The following is a 27,841-nucleotide window of genomic DNA, read 5'->3' as shown; positions in this document are numbered from 1 at the left end:
ACTCCCAGTTTAGTTCCTTAAGAGTCGTTGATGTCATGAGCAGAGATGAAGGAGGAGAGTGAGGTCAAGCATTGTTCTCCCCTCTTTATAATGCAATTCCATGTGCTAAAAACATCCTTGCGGATTCATGGTGACAAACAGTCTCTTGTGGACTTGAGGTTTGAACCGCCTGAGATGAAATGCAATTTTCTTGTTCACGCCTTCTCTGCCAGAGATTGGCCGCTTAAGCAGGTGATAGTCCATTAACACCTTGCTGGGATGCCAGCGTGTCTTTGTCTCTGAAAACTGGTTTGGGCCTGCTTTTCTAACTTGGAATATGTTACAGGAATGTTATACAATAAAATCTTATAACTTCACATACAAGTTGGTGCACACACTTTGTTGGGACAATAATGTTCAGCAGATTATGAGCTTTCTAATGATACCTCACAAGGCATACCTTGTACGGAATTTGTCATAATGCTGTAAAGTGGTGAACATAATGGTATAGACCAGGGGTGGCCAACCTGTGGCTCTGGAGCCGCATGCGGCTCTTCAGAGGTTAATATGCAGCTCCTTGCATAGACTCTGACTCCAAGGCTGGAGCTACAGATGCTGACTTTCCAATGAGCTGTGGGGTGCTCACTGCTCAACTCCCTGCTCTTCACCAGGTCCTGTCACCATTCCGTCCCTTCCCCCAAGGCCCTTGCCCCTTCTCTCGAGCCTGCCATATCATCGCTTCTCTTCCTCCCCACCAGAATCTCCTGCGTACTGCAGAACAACTGATTGCGGTGGGAGGGAAGTGTGTGGAGGGAGGGGGAGGCACTGATTGGCAGGGCAACCAGTGCGTGGGAGGTGCTGGAGGGCGGTAGCGGATGGGGGCCTGTTGACGTATTACTGTGGCTCTTTGGCAATGTTCGTTGGTAAATTCTGGCTCCTTCTCAGGCTCAGGTTGGCCACTCCTGGTATAGACTGTCACAGAGCCCCTTTTCCTAACTCTCTTACTGCTCTCACCAGCAAACAATGAGCTTCCTGCCCCAGCATTGGTGGACTCATTCCTCTTACTTGCGCATGAATTTTGTTCATAGAATCATCGAAGATTAGGGTTGGAAGAGACCTCAGGAGGTCATCTCGTCCAACCCCCCGCTCAAAGCAGGACCAACCCCAACTAAATCATCCCAGCCAGGGCTTTGTCAAGCCAGGCCTTAAAAAAACCTCTAAGGATAGAGATTCCATCATCTCCCTAGGTAACCCATTCCAGTGTTTCACCATCCTCTCAGTGAAATAGTGTTTCCTAATATCCAACCTAGACCTCCCCCACTGCAACTTGAGACCATTGCTTCTTGTTCTGTCATCTGCCACCACTGAAAACAGCCTAGCTCCATCCTCTTTGTAACCCCCCTTTAGGTAGTTGAAGGCTGCTATCAAATCCCCCCTCACTCTTCTCTTCTGCAGACTAAATAAGCCCAGTTCCCTCAGCCTCTCCTCATAAGTCATGTGCCCCAACCCCCTAATAATTTTTGTTGCCCTCTGCTGGATTCTCTCCAATTTGTCCACATCCTTTCTGTAGTGGGGGACCCAAAACTGGACGCAATACTCCAAATGTGGCCTCAGCAGTGCTGAATAGAGGGGAATAATCATTTCCCTCGATCTGCTGGCAATGCTCCTACTAACGCAGCCCAATATGCCGTTAGCCTTCTTGGCAACAAGGGCACACTGTTGAATCATATCCAGCTTCTCAGTAATGTTACAATCTGCCCTGAGTAAGGGGTAGCCTGTAGCTTCACCACTGTAGGAGCAGACCAGAGAATGAATCATGACTTGATGGGTCACAGTCCATCTCCTGTTCCCTGCTCGGGGAGGGGAGTAAGTTAATTCACCACTTTTTCTGGAGCAGCTTACTTCTTCCCCATGCACCCTGGCTGATGTTTGGAGGAGGCAGAGCCAGGGCTCCTCCCATTCCCTGCTTCTCTCCTATCCCGTTTGTTCCCCAGGGAGAATATCAAGTAAGTACCCCCACTCGACTCCATGCACCCAGACTTGAATAAGGGGTGGAGGGAGACTTAGTGATGTTCACTACAACTCCACTGAGCTGCTTCACCAGCCCCCAACCCAAGACTTTGGAAAGTGAGACAGTGAAATTGTAATTGGGAAGATACTAGGCTAAAAAAAAAAATTCCATCTGCTATTGAGTGCAAAGGTACAAGGGGTTTTGAAAAATACACAGTACAGGTGAAATAGGTCAGGAACCACACCAAAAATCCACCGAAGAGAAAGTGGACTTAAAAAAAAAAAAGCATTGGAAATCTGCTGAGGGTTTTCAGGTCTTCTGAGAAACAATTCCAGCTTCTTATCAAACAAGCAAAACTTCCACAAAATTATTTTATCAATCTGATATTGAATTAACAGAGCATTGTTGATTCTTGCCCATTGCCTCCAAGCCTATTTGCTGTTTCTATAGAGTGTCATTCCTATTTTGCGTGCTGAGGCAGCATCATTTCATTTCCACTTTGTGGCTGCCTGGCTGTTCAGGTTTTAGTGTGATACACAAATGCATAGGCGGAATTTTCCGGTGGAATCACCTCGCTTACTAAAGTGTCTTGTTATTCCATAGCTTGTCTGAGAGAATTCTAATTGTCTTCCATGTAATGGGGAGTATGACTATAGCTAGGTATCCTAAAATGTTTCGTACCTTTGGAGGAAGATCAAGTATCATGGAGCCTTTCCACTGGCTTCAGTGGAAGATGAATTGGATCTAGTTTCAAATGAGATTGAAATAGTACATCTGTATACTTTACAAATAAATGAAACTAGATCCTCTCTTTCCTCTCCCCTCGCCCCATGCTTATCACTGATTATATTATTAGTAATGGGTGTGATGGGTTGGGTCACAGAGACCCCTTGGGACTGTCACCTGATGTGCTGAGACTGCTTCTGAGCCTGTTTTCTCTGCCAGCTTGGGCCTCCAGAACCCTGTCTTGTTGAGCCAAACATGCTAGCCTGCTGCAACACAGACCCAGGGTCTAAACTACGCCCCCAAAACTGCAGACTGAACTGAAAACACAAGTGCTCCTGTCTCCAGCACCCAGACACCCAGTTCCCAATGGGATCCAAACCCCAAATAAATCCGTTTTACTCTGTATAAAGCTTATACAGGGTAAACTCATAAATTGTCTGCCCTCTATAACACTGATAGAAAGATATGCACAGCTGTTTGCTCCCCCAGGTATTAGTCACTTACTCTGGGCTAATTAATAAACAAAAGTGATTTTATTAAGTATAAAAAGTAGGGTTTAAGTGGTTTCAAGTAATAACAGACAGAACAAGGTAAGTTACTAAGTAAAATAAATCAAAATACGCAAGGCTAACTTAATACAGTAAGGTTCTAGTTACAAATACTAACTTCTCACCCTAGTTGTTATCTCAGGTACAATCCTTTTCAGACCAACGTTGTAGTTTATGGCCTGGGTCCAGCAATCACGCACACCCCCATAGTTACAGTCCTTTGTTCCAGTTTCTTTTAGGCATCTCTTTGGGGTGGAGAAGGCATCTCTTGAGCCATCTGAAGACCAAAATGGAGAGACTTCCAGGGCCTTTTATATTCTCTCTCTTGTGGGTGGAAACCCTTTTGTTCTTCTGTGCAAAATCACAGCAACAAGATGGAGTTTGTAGCCACCTGGGCAAGTCACATGTCCATGAATGATTCAGCTTTTTGCAGACTGATGTCATTGTTTACATGTTAGTTTGAACATTCCCAGGAAAGCTCAAATGTGGATTGGTGTCTCCCAATGTCTATTGTTAGTTAAGTACTCCCAATTACTTGAATAGTCCCTTCACAATATGTTGGCCAAACCTCCCTTATGTGTTTCCTACAGTAAACACTTCAAATACAAGCATAGAACCAACACTCATAACTTCAGATATAAAAATGATACATGCATACAAAAAGGATGAATATATTCAGTAGATCATAACCTTTGCAAAGATATGTTACAGTGCATATCTAGCATAAAGCATATTCCTGTTATGTTATATTTACACTTAAGCTTATTTCCATAAACATATAGATTGCAACATCACAATGGGACCGCCTGGGAAAAATATGAAAATCCTACTTGTGATCCCATAAAAGTTGTAATGGAGCAAAACTTAAACAGCTTGTAATTTAAACTACAGTAAATTTTATACAGCTGTATATGGAGCTTTTCTCTCTGAAGCCCTAGAATCCAAAACCTTTCTTGGAATGTGGCAGTGCTACATCTGATCTTAGAGATATCAATTTTGTTACCTGTTGGTGGACATGTAGTGGGATTTTTTAAAAAGAAATCTTAATTTCTGGAAGAGCCTTATCATCAGAAATTATTTTCATTCTCCTTGCTATTTTTGGAAGATCAGTACACGGTGCATGAAATGAAACCCCTGTTGCCTGCCACAAATTAACAGTGAACAAGCTGAACTTTAGGGCATTAGAAAATCATTATCTTTAGCTGTTGCATTTCAGTAATATTTCAGTTCTGGAATTCAATAAAGAAAGCTAATTTCATCTCATCAGTGACATCATTCTCTATTGTTATAGGAGTCTATTTTAGAACTGTGGTGAATTTCATTTAAAAGTTCATGCATACAAATGAAGCCACAATATGATAAAATAAGAACCTGTCACAATTAGTCTTTAAGAAAAGAAACAAGCTTAATTTGTTAAGCTCATAGCATGGCATATTGTCTCTCATGAATTTAAATTGGTCTTTGATACGATCTGAACACATTGTAGCAAATGGAGTATAAAATCGATCTGCCTTTGCACTGTCTTTTTAAAGCTGAGCAGTTTGCATGCTACAGTATCTTCTGTGTCCATTTTCGTAATTGGGGTCTGTTTCAGCAGTGTTTAGACTTTTACGGGTATATCCTCAGCTGGTTTTAAATATCAGAGCTCCATTGACTTTGATGAAGCTCTGACTGTGTGTGTGTGTGTGTGTGATATGCCAGTTCCTTTTTGAAGTGCACTCCAGGTGGAGCTATTAAACTTGTGTTCAGAGTCACAGGATGGGAAGGGGTTCTGAGCCCAGGGAGAGGTGTGGGGAGTTAGGTGTGGATTCCCAGTAACAAGGGAGGTTGATGAGCCTACGGAAGCCCATTGCTCCAGCATGTGGGGAATTTGACTAGAGCTCTTGTCTTTTTGATGAGGGAAGAGGAATTGTTGGAAGAAGCCAGGGGTTGATTGTGAGGCTGAGAGAATGGGCGGTAGGGGAGAGAGGAATGAGCACCCTTCCTTCCCTGTTCCTTGTCTGCTTTCTACCATTTTATCTCCGCCCCCACTACCAGTGCCCTCCCAAGGCAGCTGCTCCTCATCTTCCCCTTGATACCCCAGTTTTTACTTAGAAAATCTGGTCATACCACAGCAGTGGGAAGGGTTCCCTGCTGCTTACAACGTCACACACATGCTTTTTTTTTCAATATACCAGCCACTAATGCTGGTATGGATACAGCTTATCTATTCATCCAATCTTTCACTGCAGGGCTGGGGATTTTAGAGTGGGTAGGTCAGGAGAACTCTGTGGAGAGCATTGATTCTGCTGGAGACGAACATGGTTTTATACATTGTTATGTGTGTCTTTGTTATAGGCAACTGTCTCTTTATCTCTGATTTTTTTTTGGTGATTTTTCTTATTGATTGTCATAAAGAAATAGACAATGAGAAGTACAAAAAGGTAAATGACGTACAGCTTGTATGTATTTCCAAATGCTTCCCACGATTTCCTATAGAATCATGCAATTTTACAGCTCATCAAAACTGTGAGACCAGAAAATACTACATAGATGTAGCACATTAGAGTGGGGGTTACGGTAATAAAATAGAAGATAATACATGAATAAGGAGAGGAGGGAAGGAGGGGGGCTAGGTGAAATGGACATCTGCCATTCTTTGAGTATTTCAACTTTTTTATCCAAATGTATCTAGAAATGGGGTTCAGATTTCTTTGAATTCATATAATTGAATTCCGCAGTGATAAGCTGTTCTTTCTTTGGCTGTCAACACTTTTATTTTGATTTCTAGATAAATATATAGGATAAAATCTTCTCCCCATTTGAAGTCAGAGGGAGTTTTTGACTTCAGTGTGGCTAAGATTTCACCTATGGAATAAAGGATGATTTATTACTGTTTGTATTATGGTATAGCCTAGTGGCCGGGGCCCCATTGTGCTAGGCACTGTGCAAACATATAACAAAGGCACAACCCCTGCCCCAAAGAGTTTGTAATCTAAGTGTAACAATATAGACAACAGGTGGATAAAGCAAAGTATAAGGCAGAAGAAAATAGAGATAGTCTGACGAGAATGGTTCAAGGAAGCAATGAAACAGTACTGGTCAGCATGATATCCAGTGGTCTCAGCATACCAGCTGCCTAGCAGTTATGGATTTTTCTTTTACCTATTTAAAATGTTACATTTCACGACTTTTCATGCATCTATGGTACTTTTTGAGAAGTGGAGAAGAGCACAGCTATGGCGGGAAGTGGATAAGGCAATCTCCCCAAATAAATTTAAAGAAATCTATTTCAAAGAAAGTCATGCTGTGTTTAAATTATACTTCGCTGCCCTGTGAGACAACATTGGCCAAGAAGATGGCTTTCATTATTTTTATGGTCTCTGTAGGGAGTGCGATTCTGGTTGCTAAGGAATGACTACTTTTGTGTGGTGTAACTGTTTTTGTATATATAGGGCCAGATTCTGGGCCCCCGATATGTTCCCACTGCTCAACGCCGCAGCACAAAGAGGACATAAGGCTGCCCTACCAGGCCGCTTGGTGATTCCTGTTGCCTAGGGGTATCCCTAGATGCTATCCCACCCATCTCTTGGAAGGGGCATGTGAGGGTCAGGAAGGGGTGTGTGTGTGTGTGTGTGACTTGTGCTCTGGTAATACACACCTTTTGAAACAGCTCCTGTGGGGCCATTACGAGCTGGAGTCAGAGAAGTGTTAATCTCTTTACAACCACAGGTTCAAATCCAGGCGAGGTCAGTTTAGCCTTTTGTCCGGCTGAGGTATGGACATTGAGTACTATGCAGTTTACTGAGTGGGAGTTTCAGATGCAACATACTGGGGACATGGTGGTGTGGCTAGAACAGTGCCAGGTGATGAGGTTGCAGTTAAGACAGGGCAGGCGGAACAAATCTTTGCTCTCCTGGGAATCAATCCAACTGGACCCCTTGTTTACAAGGCCCAAAATTCATTCCTTTCCCCCAGCTACCTCAGATTCCTATGCTAATCTGCGGAGGGCAGGAGATTCAGACTCACAGAGGTGGGGAAGATAGGGAATGTTTTCAGAGCTGACTTTGTGGAGAGAGGGGACTCAGTTTTCTGACTAACTGGGAGGAGGATGAATCTTCAGTATGCTCTAGCCAGGGCCATAAAGCAGAGGGGACGTCCTCACTCTCATGCTGTTATAACAGATACCGCATGGCAGTGGTGCAGGAGCAGTAAACAACAAATTAGTATTTCATCCTATCCGTGGTGCGGGGGTGGTTCCTCACATGCCCCAGGTTACCTATTGCTTCAGGTTTGGCAGCATTTTCTGAACCCACCAAGGCCCATTCACCACATTCTTTGTCCAGTGTTATTGTCAGTTTAATTATTATTCCTTAAATTGCCTGGAGGACCTAGTCAGGGGCCCAGTGTGCTGGTGCTGTACAAATTAGTAAAAACAAAAAGACAGTCCCTGCCCAGAAAACGCACAAATTAGAATTATAACAAGGTTTGGGAGGTGGACAACCAGATGGGTGGGGTGAGGACAAGGTTACAGCAAAGATGGATATATTTGCGTACATTTTGTAGACAGTAAGATGGCAGCTACCAGGTGTTGGGCATGTTTTCACTTAACACACACACACACACACACACACATACATACATACATACATACATACATACATATTCGGACTCTAAAGATCCCTGGGCAGGCAGTAATTTTTGCAAGGAAAAAAAGGCGGGCTGGGGCTGGGGCCAGAGCTGGGCTGGGGGCGGAGGGGGCTGGATGGAGCTCTCTCTGCATCCCACCCCTCAGTGTTCCTCCGCACCCCTCCCCCCCAGGGGTTGTGCCCCACAGTTTGGGGACCACTGCCCTCAAGTGGTAAAATATTGCTAAGAAAAGCTAGGTCAGTAGAAGAAATAAATTGAAGACTAAGCCGTTAAACTCTTTTAGTACTCAGAAAGCAAGTGGCTGAGCGCAGAGTTAGAGAGGCCCTTCATTAAAGGGTGAGAGTGGGAAGTTAGTGAAATGTAATAAACTAGATACTGCTGAGAACCTGACTGTATCTTTGTTTCAGCGATGACCGAAGGAGCTGAAGGTCACATTCTGGGGCTGGATCACACTTTCCAGAGGGGATTAGGTTATAACTGTGGCGAAGGAGAGAGCGAGCCAATGAAATGATTTACCTCTCCACTACGGGTACAAAATTCTAACATCAGATGCTTTGAGGCTTAGCACAGGGAGCCGCTTATGTAAGTGGGAAGCTGAGAAAGCAGGAGGGCCTGACGAATGACATTCCTGCATGCTGAAGAAATAAGAGCCTTGGAAGGAGAGATAGTGAGAGTCTTTAACATGGCAGAGGTGGTGTGCGATTGGTTGGATGGTTTGTTTTTTAGTAGCCTACTAATGATGTGGAAATTTGGAGAGGATGAATGATTGGTGAATGGCAAGCAAACACATTAGGAAGGACTGCAGAAACATGGGCTATTGCAATGGCAGACCATCTGGTGGAAGTGACTTGAGAGATTAGGAATACTAATACTCTGAACTTCTACCTCACCTTCCAGCCAAACCTCTCAAAGCGCAATACCAACATGAGTGAGTTCAGTCATGCAGTATGCCTTTGAAGAAGGGAAGGAGTGTTGATCCTCATGCTACAGATGAGGAATACTGAGGCCCTGCGAAATAAAGTGACTAGCCCAAGGCCAGTGGCCAGTATTCACTGCTGCAGTCGGATACCACAGAGCGCAGCAGAGTGGGGGCTGTGAGGGAGATTGTTGCAGCTGCCTGTTCCTCTGGGCAGTTCTGCATTAGGCCCAGCTGCAGCAGCTCGTAACCAATCCCAAGGAGCCATCTGCTAGCTGCGCACAGACGGAGCATTCAATGGGAACCCCCCTTGGGGAAGTTGCAGCTGCCTTCCATTCCCCTGGCACCACCCGAATCTTGTAAAGGGAGCTGAGCAGACAGAGAATCTGTCTCACTCTGTCTCGTTTGCTGGGCACAGAGTCCGGGATCATAGTATCCTGCCCTGATCATTAGCTATGCTGCCTTTCTTATGGTTATCGAGCAGATACTGGCTGTGTAAGATCCTGAAAAGAAACAAATGAAATGATGCCAATAATGTATTTGAGATGATAATTAATGGTTTGAAAATCAGTATAATGGACTACATTTAAGAAGAGCGGTTAACAAAACAGGGTAGTATAAGCAACACATTGTGACTGATAGATGAAGCAGAGTATCAAAAGAGTGTTATACGTTTTGAGGGAAAACTGAACACACTTTTTGGTGAAAGAAAATCTATTACTTATCTGACTCCCATCAGCATAGTATCTAAGTTGTTAATATGTTTTGGCATAAATCAGATAAAGTGTTTGCCTGATTTTGTGTGTGTGTCCTGGGAGATTTTGAGGGTGAGAAGTGAGGAGGCATATCAACTTCGTCATAATTTCATATTCCAGAGCACATTCAGATTCTGTGGTCATGTGTGCACCATAAATACCTGGATAGATTAGATAACATGTTTTTCTAGATCTGATATAATTTAAATGAGTAGATTGTTTTGGTGAAATGACACCTCTCTCCCCCTGTTCCCCCCACCATATTCTAGTGCTACTCAGAATTCTGGTGCTGAGAACTTGTGTAAGCTGACATTTAATGTGCTCTTTGCATTTAATCACAAAGCACAGTACCAACAGTAATATTTTAGGCATCAATCTTTTGAGTGACTTTGTGAAGAGAGATTCCAGCACTCACATGGAACCCCATTATTTCACTGGGGCGTTGTGTGGGCACAGGGTGTCTGTTCAGGCAGACTTATTTGCAGGATTGGGTCATTTAGTTTCACAGGAGCCTTATGGGGTAGGCATTGTTTTACATTTTGAGAAACCGAGGCACAGAGAGGTTATGTGGCTTCATAGGCGCCGACTCTGTGCTCTGCATCCACTGACAGCCAAGCTCCCCGCCACCCCCCGCCTCACCTCCTCTGCCTCCCAGCGCACTGCATCTCCGCTCCTCCCTCCCTCCCAGCATTGCTGCCGCCAAATACCTGTAGCAAGCACTTGGGGGGAGAAGCGGGAACATGGCATGCTCAGGGGAGGAGGCAGGGAAGAGGCGGAGCCGGGGTGTGGATTTGGGGAAGGAGTCAAATAGGGGCAGGGAGGGGGTGGAGTTGGGGCAGGGACTTTGGGGAAGGGATTGGAATGGGGACAGTGCAGGGGCAGGGCAGGGGTGCAGTTGGGGCAGGGCCAGGGCAGAGGGGGGTTGAGCACCCACCGGCTCCAGAAGAAGTCGGCACCTATGTGTGGCTTACCCTATTTCACACAGCAAATCAGTGATAGAGCCTGGAATAATATTCCATATTGTCTGACTTCCAGCCCAGTGTTTTAGCCACTAAACCATGCTTGCCATAAAGTTTTAGATTAGTATTGAATATGAATTACACCAGAGTCAAATCCCAGAAAAATGGAAAGTTAGTTCTTCACAGCCAAGAGTGAAATCCTTATTGTCATTATGTATGTCCAGTTGCATCATTCCTTATCCACCTCTGGACAACGACTCCCTTTCTAGAGTCCTGAACAATTTTTCACTTCTGTCCTCCTTGCCTTTCATGAAATACGACGTCAACTCAGAGGCAGCACAGAATTCTCGTACTCTTTTTATTTTATTTTATCTCTTTTTCTCTTTTTCTTTGAATTTTGCTATATTTTATGTAATAGGAAAAGTGTTCAGAATGTAGGCGTCTGCTTTGCTTTGATGTTTAGCCATCTTTGAAAGCTGTTTACTGATTCATATGCTCCATCATCATGAACATTATCCCTTAAATAACCCAGCATCATGATGTGGTATTTACCTCTATAAGGGGAACTATTAGCAACTTACGCATCTTTCAGATTTTTGGTGTGTGGAGAGACATTTTTTTTTTCCATAGAAAAGATTGTAAAGGGTGTATAAGATCAAAGCATCCAGAACTTTTATCATCAGCTGCCATCCCCAGTGAGGCAGCGTGGGCTAGCTGAAAATTTGATCTTTATTGACTTTGCCACCTCAGAGAATAAAGATAATGGGTAAAAAACAAAAATAGTAATTGGAAATAGCTCCTGTGTAGCAGAGCTGTCATGAGGCAGATTGATTCAGTGGTGGCAGAGTAGCTTTATTGATTGTGAGTCCTTAGTGAATTAAAAAGAGGACCAAATGACTTAATCTTTCCTTTTTATGTGTCTGACTGTAACAACTGAATGTTCTGATAGAATAAACACACACACACAAGTATGGGAATATTATCTACTTCAGTCAGCAATATTTCTTTCAGAGACGAGGAGAGAGGTCTTCAAAAACTCAGCAGGGTCAAATGTTCTTTACTGTACTATAGTCTAAGAGTGGCAGAAATTATGTTGTTTAGGTTTTTAAGTCTTCAGGTCTGATGATTCTAGGAGGAAAAAAGAAACACTAACAGGAATTACAGTCACTTCTCTCAGATGTTCATAGTGTGTTCCTAAATTTTGGCTCTTAGTCTGACCCTCAGATTTGTTGCTGAGACAAAAAAAGGCAAATTATTATTTGCTCTAGGTGCATCCAGTACTAAGCTTTTATTGTTAATAAATACGTTTTGAGAGGGGTTTTCATCTGAGGATCTCCAATTGCTTTCACAAACAATAATTGACTGTGTCTCCCAACATGCCTGTGGAGTATGTGAATATTCTACCCATTGTACAGATGAGTAAACAGAGGCAAGGAGGGCCAGATTCCCATTTATCCTATGGCCACTTTACAGTGCTGTGGCAGTGAGGATCAGGCCCAGTGAGATTAAGTAACATGCCCAATGTCCCAAAGAAAGCCAGTGTCCTGACTTCCAGTCCCCAGTTCTCAGCCAGAGACAACTCCTGCCCTTACTGTCGGTATGTACATTTAGTGAATTGTTCTTTGCCAAGTAAATTAATCTTTTATCAATAACTCTTGAAATGTAACTGGTTAATCCATTCTGGAATGGGCACTGGCTATGCAATAACGGTGTAATTCAGTCAGATGGGGAGAGCCCCACAAGGCTTCTATGCTATTAAATAGTCTCACATTTTCCCTCCACAGAGAAGGGAGTGAGCAGAAATACAGCAGCCATGCAGGGGCCTCAGTGCCAGGCCTGAATAAGCTGATGAGCAAGGAGTACAGGGAGAGGGGCTACTGGATCCACATGTATGCTGATCCCGTGGCCCAGTATCCTCACATGAGAGGCATGAGGGACCAAAGCCATGGTTCCAGTCCATAGGCTGAAATAGAAGCAATAGCAGGGCGGTGCTGCAGCTCTGTGTCCTGCCTGTGGTTTTGGAGGCGGATTCTGCCCCATCCCTGTTGAGTTCCCCGCACAGGACCTGACGACTTGAGCTTTGAGCAAGTGCAAATTTCATCTCAGCCCATCTCTCTGTCATCTCCTCCTGGGTGACTCTGTCATCTTATACTTAACATGGCCCAATGGAACTCTTGATCTTCTGTCAAAACCCTGCCCCTTTCCTTCTGTCAGCCTTGAACGTTGCCATCCTCTTTGTTATTCAGGCCTGCAAACTGGGCCCTATCCTTTGTCCAGTTTCTGCTGCTGCTTCCTCCACAGCGTCTCTGAGGGCTGGACTACACACAGACTTACACTGAAACGACTGAATTGGTTTCAGTTCACACCTTTTGTTATTTTGGTGCACACCTGCATGTGGGTACTCTTACTCCAGATTGAAAGGGTCCTATTTTGATTTTGCTTCAGTCGATAAAAAACAATAACAACAAAGGAGTGAACTAAAACTGATTTCACTGCAAGTTTGTTTGTAGACCAGTCCTAAAATGCAGCTTTCGCTCATTGTCCTGACAGCTAAAACTCTCTCATCCAGGTCTTCATGCTCTCCTGCCTTGACTACCTATTCTCTCTCGCCTCCTAACATCCACATGCCCCATCCAGTTAACTCAAAACACAGCTCCCAAGATCCTCTGCCTTGTCTGTCGTTCTCAGTGTGTCATCTCAGGTGTTTTATCCTGCCCCACCCCATGCCTTTTTCAGCTAGTTAAAGCTTCTTATTCCCCCCCTTAAGGCCCTTCACAACTCTGCCCGTCTCTGCTTCTCTGCTTTTATCCTTTAGCTAGTCCTTTCTGCCCCTCTTTGCTCTGCCAGTGAGAGCAGCCTTAACACTCCATGTGTCTACTTCATGCCACCCTTTATCCCTGGAATTACCTCCCCATACAAAGCCAATGGCCTCTTCCTCCGCACGACACACTTCTCCCATGATGCCTACAGGAAACTGCCAATTGATAAGTGTGAGGGTAGGGGCAGGTGGGGGTTGCTATTTAGTTCTATGTATAGTTATGGTTCAGAACCATCAAACAGTGCAACACAGGTGACCTGTAGCCATGAAAGCTTATTCCTATTACCCTCCTCCTCCCTCCCCTTTCAATGCTATGGTTTGTTAAACTCATCGTTTCTTGTCTCAGCTTAGATTGTAAATTCTTCAGGGGAGGGACCATGTCATTGTATGTGTTCCTACAAACCTTGGACAGTGGTGCCTTGATGGCAGGTGCTACCACAACATGAACAACAGCGAGCTCTTCCTATGTATGTAAATGCCACTATAGATTTTCCCAGTGTTCACTGGTGACGGTGTATTTTAAAGAAAACTATTTCAATTGTTAATTTGCAGCATTTGAAGAAGAGTATACATATGAGATTCCCTGTCTCACATTTCTTTCTTTCTGAGCTAAATGACTGATCACTGTACCATTTCATCTTTACTAAACTTCTGTACATCCATAGGCTGGACACAGCTCAATTTGTTTGGATTCAACATACTATAAGAAGTTCTTTTTTTAAAAAAATCACACACTTGATAGGTTACAAATCAGGTGGCAGCACTGTCCAGTGCATGACACTCGGTCTCCAGCATAATTGGAGACATTGTCTCTCATATGTTTTGGTCCTCCTTTCTTTCAGGGTAAGTCTTCCCTTAACTAGTTTGTTTAAGTGCCATCTATCTGCCCTGCTCCTTGTCTTCCTCATCAGGGACTTCCCCAGTTTGGAAAATGTGTACCAATAAATCCAGGGAGTAGGCAGCCAGGAACAAAACAGTGTTGCCAAATCTCATTATTTTATTTCAAATTTCATGATATTTGGTGCCCCAGTTCTTGAAGTTGCTTCATTTTGTGGAATCTTAGCTCTTAGTGGGGGAAAATAAGTCTCTTATCCACAACCATAAGGGTTAAACTTGAAAATCTGACCTGAGTACACCTTAATTGTTCAGAAACCAGAAGGTAAATTAAATGAGGAAGGGATGTCCCAGTGGTTAGGGCTTTAGTCTGGAACTTGGGAGACGTGGGTTCAATTCCCTGCTTTGCCACAGACTTCTTGTATGTGCCTTTTGGCAAGTCACTTAGTGTTTCTTTGCCTCAGTTTCCTATCTGTAAAATGGGGATAATAGCACTTCCTACCTCATAGGGGTGTTGTGAGGATAAATATTTTAAAGACTGTGAGATGCTGGGATGCGGCAGTGAAGGGGCCATATAAGTACCTACGATAGAAAGAATTTATTTTGTCTTTGTTTTTAGATTGTGATGGATTTTAAGCACCCAGATGGCCGTACAGTGGCGGTTATGCTTCCTCAACGGAGTTTACTGGTGATGACTGGAGAATCTAGATATCTGTGGACTCATGGGTAAGTGCGGAAACTCCTATAATGACTGCATTACTTACATAAAGTGGGAGATGGCTAGAACTTTTTTTCGCCACTTAATGTACTATGTTTAAATCTGTTCTGAAGGAAATTGACTTGACGTTAATGTTATCATTAAATATACAGGCCACGATTCTCCCCTCTATTCAAAGTGTGCTCAGACCAAGTGAAAAAGCAGGGGACTATAGGAAATCATTTGCTGCTTCCTGATTCACAGCTGCAAAGGGGTAGCCCTGACTTTCACCACTGGCATAAGATTGCTCAGGGACCTTATGCTGGTGAAGGATTGGGTATAATAGAACTCCAGTTTACACCCCACCTTGTCCAACCCATGCCTGACCCCTGACACATCCCCCTCCCCTTCCCTATGCCTGGGTTTGGGTGGGAGAGGGGTTTGGTTCAGGAGGCTGTGGACCCACCTCTGTCAGCACAGGGATTGGGCCCTTCTACCAGCTGTGTCCAATTGGGTTATGGCCACTTTTGGACTGTTTATATAGCACAAAGTGGCCTTAACAAAGTGTGGTTCCTGCAGCAGGGATTTCCTGATGAATACATCTTGAGGTGTTATTTATTATAGAGGTTAAAGACACACTGTTAAAATCATGCACAACTGGGAAACACGTATGACAGGAACTTGGGAACATAGAAATAGGCATATGGGATCAGCTCATTTGTCTCCCTAGTCCATCATACTGAATGCTCTGGGCAGTAAAGCCCTTTCTTTATTGACAGAATAGATCCAACATGCTCATTAGTAATATGAGCTTCTTGCACTGTCCTCTCTCAACCTTCCTCTGCAGGGATTATCTCTAGCCAGGGTTAAGAATACAGTTCACTTACCATGTCAACTCCCTCTCCTTATTGCTGAGACTTCCAACAAGGGTGCCAGGTGTGGTGGATTTTGTGCTGTGGACACATGTCAACTAAGAACCAGACTGAGATCACCAGTTCATTTCACACGTCTTCAATGATCAGTGTCTTCTAGGTCCACGGACTTGGGACAGATTCAAACCAGGGATCCCAGGACTTTTTCTCCTTGAGGCAGTAATTCCTGGCCAGGCTTTTGTCCACCTTTCCTAAAAATGCTTTGTCCTACATTTTCAAAGGGAGCCACATATATTTTTTGAAAAGGCATTTGTGGGCCAGATCCTCAGCTTATGCAAATTGGCATAGCTTCATTGATTTCAGCATATGCTAAGGAGGCAAAACACCCACCTCATATATCTTTCTAGTTGTGTTTGCTCCCCTTAGTTTCTTTGCTCTCAAATGCCACTTGTTGTAATCAATAGAGCAGTGTCCATTTGCATCATATGAGGATCTGGCCCTTTGTGTCTAAAATGGACACTTTTAACAGTTGGTGCTTCATAGTAAAGAAACTAAGGAGAGTAGACACAACTAGAGAGACATTTGGTGTGGTGTGTAGCCAACCAGTGAAGCATGCAGTTGCAGTCTCTACAAAATTAGATAATTGCCATGGAAGCAAATGTAGTCACTTCATTTGCAAATATAACTAATCATGATGTATTTAAGATCATCTGTATTGCTTTTTATCTACTTCTTACAAATCAAATTACTGAGAGCAAGAGGTTCAATTTTGAAATCATTCTGGAAATGTTTTCATTGCGTGTACTTGGAGGCCAGGGAAATCAGAGGCTTCATTTAATCCTATTAACAATGTACATAGGGAAAAGTGTCATCTCTTGTTTCTGAGAGCAGCATAGGGTTAAGAAACAAATTAGACAATATCGGAAAGGAGATATGGAGGACAAAGTACTCATTTTGACTTGTCAGTACAATTAGCCTTGCACTTCCTTATGGGTTTTTCATTTTGGTTCCAATGGGTATTTTTTTTGGTTGCGTACAAATGTGTAAGTTGGTACAATGGGCCACCACATGACCCCACAACAATGGTGACTTCAGTGGACCTAGGCTGACGTACATAAGCTGGCCATGCAGTTGGAGCTGTGAATTCTCAGAGGCTCCTCCCTTCTGGCTTACAGGTAGCTGCTTCTCTATAGATTCCAGGTGTCCCTGGACTGCCTTATTAAATCTTCTATTCCCAGCCCTGTCTCATAACTCCTTTCTAGATCTGTGGAAGATGCAGACAGGGAGTTAATTTGCTGCATTCTGGTTTTCAGGCAGGGCCCCCTAGTTTTCTCTCTGTGGAAGGGTACAAGAGGCCACTTCATTGAACATACTGATAGGGGAGACTGTGTACATTGATAAGCAAGAGGTACTCCTGGTGGAATTCTGCGCATCTGCGGATGAGAAAATTCGTCTGTCCCGCATAATTTTGTATTTTCCTGCATAAAATACGTTTTGCCTAAGAAGTGCTGCAGTTCCGCCTTTTGCCCACCAGAGGCCGCTGTGGTGCCAGAACAGGGAGTTGCCTTCATGCAGGAAAGACTTGCTAACAGCTGCCACCCAGTAGTATTGGAGGCATCTCAGATACTCAAGTATGAGGGTAGCTGAGGTATCTCAGATATCGCTGTGTGGTAACTGTTGGAAATCCTGCCCCCTTAATGGAGACCACTCTATATAGCATGTGTAATGCTCGTGGATTGCATGTTGCATATTTGTAATTAGAGAAGCAAGAGCACGTTAAGTAGTATGTTGAAATAAAGTTTGTAGCAGGATCTGTTTAAGAATTGCCCTCTAAAAATATAATTAGTTATAAGTAAGACTACGTTTTAGTCACGGGTATTTTTAATAAAAGTCACAGGCAGGTCACGGGCACTAAACAAAAATCCATGGCCCATGACTTGTACTATTTACCCCTAACTAAAACTTGGGCCAGGGGGTTGTGGGTGCTCTATGGGGGGGTGGTCTGCGGTCTCTGTGGGTGCTGGTGAGGTGGCGTGGGACCCTTGCTGGTGCTGGAGGGGAGGGGACCGGGCGGCGGTGCGTGGCCCGGGATCCTTGCTCGTGCTGGGTGTGGAGAGGGTTGGTGGGGCTGGCGGGCTTCCTACCCAGCTCTGCGCAGCTCCCTGGAAGTGGCCGGTATGTCCCTGCAGCTCCTAGGGAGAGGGAGGGCCAGGAGACCTCCACATGCTGACCCCGCCACAAGCTCCAGCTCCGCTGGTCCAATTGGTGGGGAATCGCAGCCAATGGGAGCTGTGGTAGCGGTGCCCCCAGGAGGGGCAACTACAGGGACGTACTGTCCGCTTCTGGGGAGCCCCTCACCCCTGAGGTAAGCACCGCCCCACACTCCAACGCCCTGCCCGAGCCCTGAGCCCCCTCCCACACACAAATTGCCCTAGCAGCGGTCAGTGTGGCTGGCCCAGGGGCTGCGCTGGCTTCTGCAGAAGTCACAGAATCCGTGATTTCAGTGACAGACACGCAGCCTTAGTTATGAGTGTTACAGTTCAAGGCCACTGCACCTGTATTCCCCCTCCATGGTCCCTCACAGGTACCCACTCTGGGCTTCCAGCTCCCCAGCTGTCTCCTCTCCTGGGCAGAGACCCGTGTTTCTCTCCCTCCTGACCAGGCCGCATAGTTCTCTGCCTACCCTTTGGTATTCCCAGCAAGCCATACTGCCTACACAGGCCAGTGCCTGCACGTTGCTTTCTCTTTGAAGGCTATAAACAGTGTAATTGCCATGGTTATGTTACCAGTCAGCTCTTTATAAACAAGCACATTTATTCTGAAGGTAAACGTGTGACAGAAAAACATAAAAAACAATAAAAGAACATACATAAGCTTACCAGAAGTCACCCCAACTCTAACAAGGGCTCTGGTAGGAGTCAGTCCTTCAAACCCCACAAGGGGGTTTTCCTGTGGTTACAAGTTCATATCAGCCTTAGCTGAGAATTAGCACACTCGTGAATAGTGCAATCTTTCCTTTGTACAGCTTGGGCCTTTGAGCTTCGGATTCCATGAGAAAGAAATCAGACATTGGACTCCTCAGGGTATTGCTTCAAAAGGCTGGGTTTTTGCATAGCTGGAAGCAGGGAATTTGCATTCACCTCCCCCTCAAGAGGGTACATACAATCCTAGCTCACAATAATCATAAACCATTCATTTAGTACAATGGACCCCAAAGCTACTTAAATTAAATTCAATGAGGTCTCTCAAGGATATGGCTGGAAATTGCTCCATCTGTCACAATGAGCAGTTTGCCCAGTGCAGATTAAATAATCACTTTATTTTGTATTAGGATCACGCCTCGAAAGTTTGATATTGTTCATGCATCTGAGCGACAGAAAGTTGGATCAGTCACTCCTGATGTTGGGGATTTGACATTAAACAGGAGGGGAACAAGGACATCGTTTACTTTTAGGAAAGTGAGGCGAAGCCCTTGCAATTGCAGTAAGTGTTTTGGGTTGATCATTGAATCCTGTGTGTTGTTCTTTTATCAGATCCTTAAGCACAGTTATTTGAAATCTTATATAATGAATGTTTTGATATAATTTCTATGAACAGTCTTCACATTCAAAGCTTGCATTTTCCTTAGAACAAAGCCACAGAACAAAGCTTATTGGGCACTGTTTCCTCTTAAAAGCAATATGATACAGTATTAGTGAATGGATACTTTTCCCCACATACATCTCCACAGCAGGAGAATTTTGTCTGACGTAAGAATGGCCATACTGGGTCAGACCAATGGCCCATCTAGCCCAGTATTCTGTCTTCTGACAGTGGCCAGTGCCAGGTATCCCAGAGGGAATGAACAGAACAGGTAATCGTCAATTGATCCATCTTCTGTCACCCATTCCCAGCTTCTAGCAAACAGAGGCTAGGGACACTTCAAAGCATGATTTTGTATCCCTGCCCATCCTGGCTAATAACCATTGATGGACCTATCCTCCAGGAACTTATCTAGTTCTTTTTTGACCCCCGTTATAGTCTTGGCCTTCACAACATCCTCTGGCAAATAGTTCCACAGGTTGACTGTGTGTTGTGTGAAGAAATACTTTCTTTTGTTTATTTTAAACCTGCTGCCTATTAATTTCATTTGGTGAACCCTGGTTCTTGTGTTGTGAGAAGGAGTAAATAACACTTTCTTATTTACTTTCTCCACACCAGTCATGATTTTATAGACTTCTGTCATATCCCCCTTAGTCATCTTTTTTCCAAGCTGAAAAGTCCCAGTCTTATTAATCTCGCCTCATATGAAAACTGTTCCATATCCATAATAATTTTTGTTGACCTTTTCCATTTCCAATATATTTTTTTGAGATGGGATGACAATATTCAAGATGTGAGCGAAGCATGAATTTATGTAGAGGCAATGTGATATTTTCTGTCTTATCATCTATCCCTTTCCTAATGATTCACAACATTCTGTTAGCTTTTTTGACTGCCGCTGCACACTGAGTGGATGTTTTCAGAGAACTATCCACAATGACTCCAAAATCTTTCTTGAGTGGTAACAATTAATTTAGATCCCATCATTTTATATGTATAGTTGGGATTATGTTTTCAAATGTGCATTACTTTGCATTTATCAACATTGAATATCATCTGCCATTTTGTTGCCCAGTAACCCAGTTTTTGAGATCCCTTTGTAAGTCTTAGTTACATCCAAAGCAGTCTACAATCTTGAGTAGTTTTGTATTATCTGCAAATTTTGCCACCTCATTGTTTACCCCTTTATCCAGATCATTTATGAATATGTTGAATAGTACTGGTCCCAGTACAGACCCCTGCAGGACACCACTATTTATCTCTCTCCATTCTGAAAACTGACCTTTTATTCCTACTCTTTGTTTCCTATATTTTAACCAGTTACTGATCCATGAGAGGACCTTTCCTCTTATCCCATGACAGCTTACTTTGCTTAAGAGCCTTTGGTGAGGGACTTTGTCAAAGGCTTTCTGAAAATCTAAGTACATTATATCCACTGGATTTCCCTTGTCCACATGTTTGTTGACCCCCTCAAATAATTCTAGTAGATCGGTGAGGCATGATTTCCCTTTACAAAAACCATGTTGATTCTACCCCAGTAAAATGTGTTCATCTGTGTGTCTGATAATTCTATTCTTTACTGCAGTTTCAACCAATTTGCCTGGTACTGAAGTTAAGCTTACTGGCCTGTAATTGCCAGGATTGCCTCTGGAGCCTTTTAAAAAAATTGGCATCACAGTAGCTATCCTCTAGTCACCTGGTACAGAAGCTGATTTAAATGATAGGTTATATACCACAGTTAGTAGTTCTGCAATTTCACATTTGAGTTCCTTCAGAACTCTTGGGTGAATCCCATCTGGTCCTTGTGACTTATTACTGTTTAATTTATCGGTTTGTTCCAAAATCTCCTCTAATGACATCTCCATCTGGGACAGTTCCTAAAAAAATAACATGATTGCTCCTAATCAGCTTGACTCTAGTCAGGTTCTATTTTTGGGGCTGATCTGGCCAGACATGAAAAGTAAGATAAATGAATGTCGGAAGAGCCTGATGGGAGGCTGCCATCTAAAAATACCAAATTGATGCTTTCTAGAGGCTTGAAGTCCATACTCCTTACTGGGTGAAATTAAGGGAAAGGCCAAGACATAGTCCAATGGTGAGGGCACTCTCCTGGGACTTCAGATACCTGGATTAAATTCTCTTCTTCACCACAGACTTGCCTATGACCTTGGGCTAGTCAAGTAATTTAGTCTCTCTGTACCTCAGTTGCCCATCTGTTTAAAAAAAAAAAAAAAAAGGGAGGGGGACAATAATACTTCCTTATCTCATAGGGGTGTTGTCAGGATAAATACATTAAAGACTGTGAGGTGTTCAGATACTATGGTGTCGGGGACCACATAAGACATCACAACACATATGCATCACTTAAGCCCTCAAAATAGGGATTTAAGTGGTGTGTACGGTGTAGCCCATGTGTACAGTGGTGAATTTCACCTTTAAAACTTATACATTGTAGTAGAGGCTCTATTACAGCAAGCACATGATCTTTGACACGAGTGGTAATGTATCATTTTGGATGCAAAAGCTGGTGGCAATCTTGGATAACGTGACAGATGATCATTTTGCAACAAGCTTCTAGTAAGCTAGTACGTTGACTAATATACTGGCTGTTTGTTTTAAAGTTTTTCAGACTTTTACAATTTGATCTGCAGTTCAGCTATATTGACAGATGTCTTTTACAAAGCCTTCATTATATTCTACGGTTTTAATGGATTTTTTCTTTTTCTTTTTTTGTTTGTTTTCCTATTAAGTAAACGTAACCAACAAGTTAAAAGTTTCCTATCTGGATTTTTTATTCCTGTACCCTAGTTTACCCTTCTGTATGTGACAGTCAGCAAGGCCATCAAAGAGAGGAAGCACCCTCATTCCATGACAGTGAGACAGAGGCCCCAAAGCTGGAACAAGAGTATGTACACAAGGTGTATGAAGAGATCGCAACACACTTCAGCAGCACCAGGCATAGTCCGTGGCCCCAAATTGTTGAGTTTCTTAGGACTTTACCAAAAGGCTCTATAGTGGCTGACGTAGGTTGTGGAAATGGGAAATATCTCGGAATCAACAAGGACTTGTACATGGTAAGTCACTGATGTTATTTGTCTTCTCTTATTGTTATTTGTGTTACTGTGATGCCGAGGACCTCCAGTCATGGACTGGGACCCCATTGTGCTAGGCAGTGTACAAACACAGAATTATAAGATGCTCCCAACCCCAAAGAGCAATTACCGATTGTCCTAAGTTTGCACATTCCATTTGTTACCTTTTCTTTTTGGTTTACAAATCAAAGTATGTCATAGTGGAAAATTGTAGTGAATAATTACAATGGTCTGTATTCACCACTGCTGTGAAAAACCTGCTAAAGGGGCAAATGGTCAGACAATTCCAGGTGTCCCAGTAGATTTTCCACTTGGAAGATGGGTGGAAGGGATGTGGGACATGTCTCTGAAACTGCAGTACCAATAAGATCTCCAATGTGTATCTGCAAGGTGTGCCCTCAGTATACTGCACCATGGTCCTCTTTCTCTGGCAGCATGGCTTACTTAGGAACTGGGCTGCCATTGGCTGTCCTCGTCATGACTGCACACCAATCCTCACCCCTACACAAACACATCTTGAGTGTGTACAGAAGCAGCCACAGACAAGAAGGTGGATTTTCAAGGAGTATCAACTTCAACACAAACCTCCAATTAGAACTCTACCAAGTTTTGAGGGGACCCTGTAAAGTAAAATGACTGCTCCCCAATCCTCCTCTCCCCGCAAAAACCCAGCTGTGTAGCACACTCAAAGAGGGCTTCTGTGAGTTCTCAGGGATGAAGGGAGCTGCCAGTAAGCCACCATGCTCCCCCACTTTGTTTTTTGTGACCTTTCACCCCTTCTTTATGCTCTTTTGTTTCCTTCTACATTACACAGTGAGGGGGAGCATTTGACTCTGTGCAAGTGATACATCTTTATCTAACAAATATCAAAAAGCAGAATTGTTAAAAAATATGCCAGAGAAATGCATCTGTATAAAAATATCCAGTTTCCAACGTATGCTAGTAGATAGCAGTAGAGTGCCTCTTTCTGACGGAACAGGGTATGACATCAGATCCCCGTAGTGTGTAACATCCACTAACTCTCTCCACAGATGCACTTTGCTAGAGACAGAAGCTAACACACTGGCATAATTTATAGTCAGTAGGTACCACACCTTCTGTGGATTTTATTATCCGTGGTATTTATTTCTAATGTGCCAAAGTACTCATGGAAGAAGCAAAGACAAGACCCCCGTGAAGAGCTTGTAGTCTAAAACCCCATTTGCAGGTTTGGGGCCTACGTTTCAGAATAAACAAACAAGGAAAAAAGTGTAAAATAAAAGGGCATCATTCAAACTCTTTCAGCCTGGCATGCATAATAGGGGCAGCTGTAGGCAATTTTCTGCCCAAGGTGAACTTCCTGCAACATGGTTCTCCTGTCTCCTTGTTCATCTTTTCTATCCATGTTTTATTCTTTATCAGTTTATTTAATGTAACCTTTGACATTTTGCATGCAATTCAGTAGTCATTTAAAAAACCCAAACATACTGGGCCAGATCCTCACTGGTTAAAATTGGCATAGAGCCACTGAAGTCAATGGAACTACACTGATTTATGCCACCTAACGATCTGGCCTACTTGGTCTCCTACGTGTTATTGCTTCTGTTTCCATTTAATCTACCCCTCTGCCCAATAAATCTTTGTGTAACATTTCTTCCTTGTTTCTCTTTTCCTTTCTTACCAGTTTTTGTGGTGTATAATTTTTCCTTCGCCCCTTTTTCTCTTCTTCTGACCTTTCTCCTTTCATTGTTGTGATTGTGTTCTTGCAGTTTCTTGTCTCCCTTCAATCACTCGTTCTTTCTCTCATCTTCCTTATCGATTCCTTTCTCTTTTCCCATCATCAAAGACACCCCCATCACTAACATTCACTAATCTCCTGTATTCTATCACTTAACTGTATCTTCTACTCTCTGGCACATCCCCACACACTCACTCTCCTCCCTTCATTAATAATAATGAAAGTCTGACTTGTTTATCTGTTTCAGGAGTTTGTCCTACTATTTATACTCCCCTATAAAACATAAGCTGTTTGTAATACAGCTGTTTGCATTACTGATGTTACAAGCCAGAAAGAACCAACTGATTTATAAGCAGGCATGTTTATGCCTGACCCCTCTAGCCTGAAAATAATTATTAGTCCATGGTATGTCAAGTACGTTGCAGTCTTTCATTCCTGACTGAGCGCTCTCCAGAAAGAAAAATCTCCACATCTAACTAGAGAGAAAAAGTTCTTCAAGTGATGGTCCCTCTGTGTATTCCACTCACGGATATGTATGCACACCATTGGGGTTGGTTAGTGGCTTGCTTCTCCCAGCTAGTGATGTCCACATCAGTTTTCCTAAGATACGCTTTCAGTGTGTCCTTGTAGCATTTCCTCTGACCTCCATGGGATCACTGACCCAGGGTGAGCTGAGAGTAGAGGACTTGTTTTGGGAGGCGAGAGTCTGGCATCAGCACACGACGTCTAGCCCAGTGAAGTTGGTGCATGAGGATCATTGCTTCAATGCTGGTGACATTGGCTTCAGCGAGGGTGCTGACATTAGTTCAGCTATCTTGCCACTTTACACAAAGGATCTTCCAGAGGCATAGTTGGTGATACCTCTCCAAGCGCTTGAGGTGCTGTCAATAGGTCATCCAAGTTTCGCATCCATAGAGGAGTGTAGGAACAACAATTGTCTTATCGACCTGGATCTTGATGTCCTGCCGTAGGTCATGATCCGTGAAAACTCCTCAGATTAAATTTCCCAAAGGAAGCATTTGCACACTGGATCCTGTGCTGGATTTCACTGTCGATTTTTGCATTTTGAGAAAGTTGGCTACCGAGGTAGCAAAAGTGCTCAACTGTCTCCAAAGTCTGACCCTCGATGATGATATGTGGTGGATCATGTGCACGGCCTGAAGTAGGTTGATAGAGCACTTTAGTCTTCTCAATATTGAGTGAGAATCCTAGGCTTTGGTAAGCTTGTGCAAGAAAAACCAGAATGAACTGAAGGTCATTCTCCGTGTATATGAGGATGACACAATCATCAGCATACTGAAGATCAGTAACGAACGCCCTGAAGACTTTAGACTCGGTCCATTTACTCACCAGACAAAGACACCATCAATGCCAGAATAACAGTCCTGACCAAGGTCATGGCTTCTCTTGCCTGGTGCACAACCCACCACAGATGCTTCCCTCTTAGGTTGGGGAGCCCACATGGACAGTCACACTGCACCATGCACCTGAACCCTCTTGAGAGGCCAGATGCATCCCAACCTACGGGAATTAAGGACGGTACATCTAGCCTGCAATGCATTCCTTCTGCTCATCTGATTCCACCATATCCAGATGATGTCAGACAACATGACGACTATCTTCTACATAAACAAAAAGCGGGGGACAGGATCCCTTTCTTTGTATGTAGAACCAATAAATCTATTGAATTAGGTACATTAGAAACCACATAACTCTCTTGGCAGTATAAAGTCTGGTGTGCATAACTCCCTATCGGACAGTCTCAGCAGATATTTTTACATGGAACACGAATAGGGGATTTATAATTCTGTCCTGAACAAGATCTTCATCCTGTGGGGACATCTTCACATCACAGTGAACAAGTAACTCCCCCTGTACTGCTCCAGAGTAATGCTGGGTCAGGGCCTGAAGAGCGATTGCCTTCTGCTATCTTGGATGGACCACCTCAGATATACCTTTCCTCCCATCCCATGAACACCACAAGTTCTGCCAAAGATTCATCACAATTAGATTCCTGAAGGGACTCATTAGAACTTTCCCAACAGTGGTGAAACCAACACTACAATGGGATCTTAGTATCATCCTTTCAATACTTACAGACTTCCTTTTGAACTAATAGCTACTTGTTCCCTGTCCCATCTCTCAATGAAAGTTGCCTTCCTAGTTGCCATCACATCAGCCAGAAGTCTGAGTAAGCTCGGAGTGCTCATGGCAGATCCACCATATACCACTTTTCATAAAGAGAAGGTCTCTCTGCCTCCACCTAAAATTCACCCCTATAGTAATTTCTGAGTTTCACATGTATTAAACCATCCACTTACTGGTATTTTTTCAAAACCTCATGCTTCTGGTGAGGGAGGAAAGCTTCAATCTCCAGTCATCTGACATGCACTAGGGTTCCATCTTCAGGTAACAAGCAATTAGGAAAACACCTAGAGTATTTATCACCTTAGGGTAACAATGAAGATGTCAAATACTGTCTGTGCAGAGACTCTTCAAATGAACCTCAGACTGCCTCATCCTTTGTTACCAACTAGTATGTATCCCCCCTCTTGAAGGGGATGAGAGCCCACTCCACTAGCATGCAGGCAACCTCTACAGCATCTCTATGAGACGTATCTCTGCTAAATATATGTAGGGTGGCTCCCTGGAGCTCTATCCATACTTTCGCAAAGCGTTATGCCTTATTGCAGATGCAGCTGTGGGACCAGCAGTACTACAGACCTCTACTGCAGATACAGCTGTAGGACCAGCAGTACTACAGACATCCATGCCGTCTGAATCCTAGCACCTGCCTCTTGTTTGACTACTGCTTACTAATCTCCCATGTGTGGAATCCACATAGGGACCAACACTCAAAGGAGAAGAGGAGGTGACTTACCTGTAACTGAAGGTTCTTTGAGATGTGTGGTCCCTACCTGTATCCCAGTGTCCACCCTCCGTCCCCTCTGCTGTGGATCATGACAGGATTCATGATAAGAGAAGGAACTGGAGAGGTGTTGGTCCACACTGCCTCTTATGCCCTTGTTAGGATTCCCTCCCCACTCTGAACTCTGGGCTATAGGTGTGAGGATGCGCATGAAAGACCCCCTAAGCTTATTTCTACCAGCTTAGGTAAAAAACTTCCCCAAGGCACAAATCCTTCCTTGTCCTTGGATGGGTACTGCTGCCACCACCAAGTGAGTTAGACAAAGATTCAGGGAAAGGACCACTTGGAGTTCCTGTTTCCCCAAAATATTCCCCCAAGTCCCTTCACCACCTTTCCTGGGGAGGCTTGAGAATAATCTACCAACCAAATAGGTAAACCAGGTGAGCACAGACCAGCCCCTTGGGTTTTTAGGGCACTAAAAACCAATCAGATTCTTAAAAAACAGAACTTTATTATAAAGAAAAAAAAAGTAAAAGAAACACCTCTGTAAAATCAGGATGGAAGGTAATTTTACACAGTAATAAGATTTAAAACATAGAGGATTACCTTTTAGGCAAAACTTCAAAGTTACAATAAACCTCCCTCTTAGCACAGGGAAAATTCACAAGCTAAACAAAAGAGACTCTAACGCATTTCCTTGCAATTACTTACTATGTCTGTAAGTTTAGATGAATCATTCAGTAGGAGTTAGATTACTTGCTTGGTCTCTCTCTTTGTCTCCGGAGAGAACACTCAAGCCCAAAACAGAAACCTTCCCCCACAGATCTGAAAGTATCT

General features: G+C 43.6%; 1 protein-coding gene across 8 annotated transcripts in view; it reads left to right on the top strand.

The window, feature by feature from the left end:
* Positions 1-27,841, top strand: part of ALKBH8 (alkB homolog 8, tRNA methyltransferase) — a 79,550-nt gene that overhangs the window by 35,739 nt on the left and 15,970 nt on the right. For all 8 annotated transcript variants that reach the window (XM_027822163.3, XM_043529852.1, XM_043529827.1 and 5 more), the window contains exons 8-10: positions 14,795-14,901; positions 19,076-19,227; positions 22,135-22,400. In XM_027822163.3, the coding sequence (XP_027677964.3) occupies positions 14,795-14,901; positions 19,076-19,227; positions 22,135-22,400 (525 nt within the window). The remainder of the gene's footprint in view (positions 1-14,794; positions 14,902-19,075; positions 19,228-22,134; positions 22,401-27,841) is intronic.

The sequence above is a fragment of the Chelonia mydas genome, chromosome 1 (genome assembly GCF_015237465.2).
Source record: "Chelonia mydas isolate rCheMyd1 chromosome 1, rCheMyd1.pri.v2, whole genome shotgun sequence".
NCBI classification, from domain to species: Eukaryota; Metazoa; Chordata; order Testudines; family Cheloniidae; genus Chelonia; species Chelonia mydas.
The sequence above is the reverse complement of the archived record's forward strand: the minus strand, read 5'-3'. Positions and strand labels throughout refer to the sequence as shown.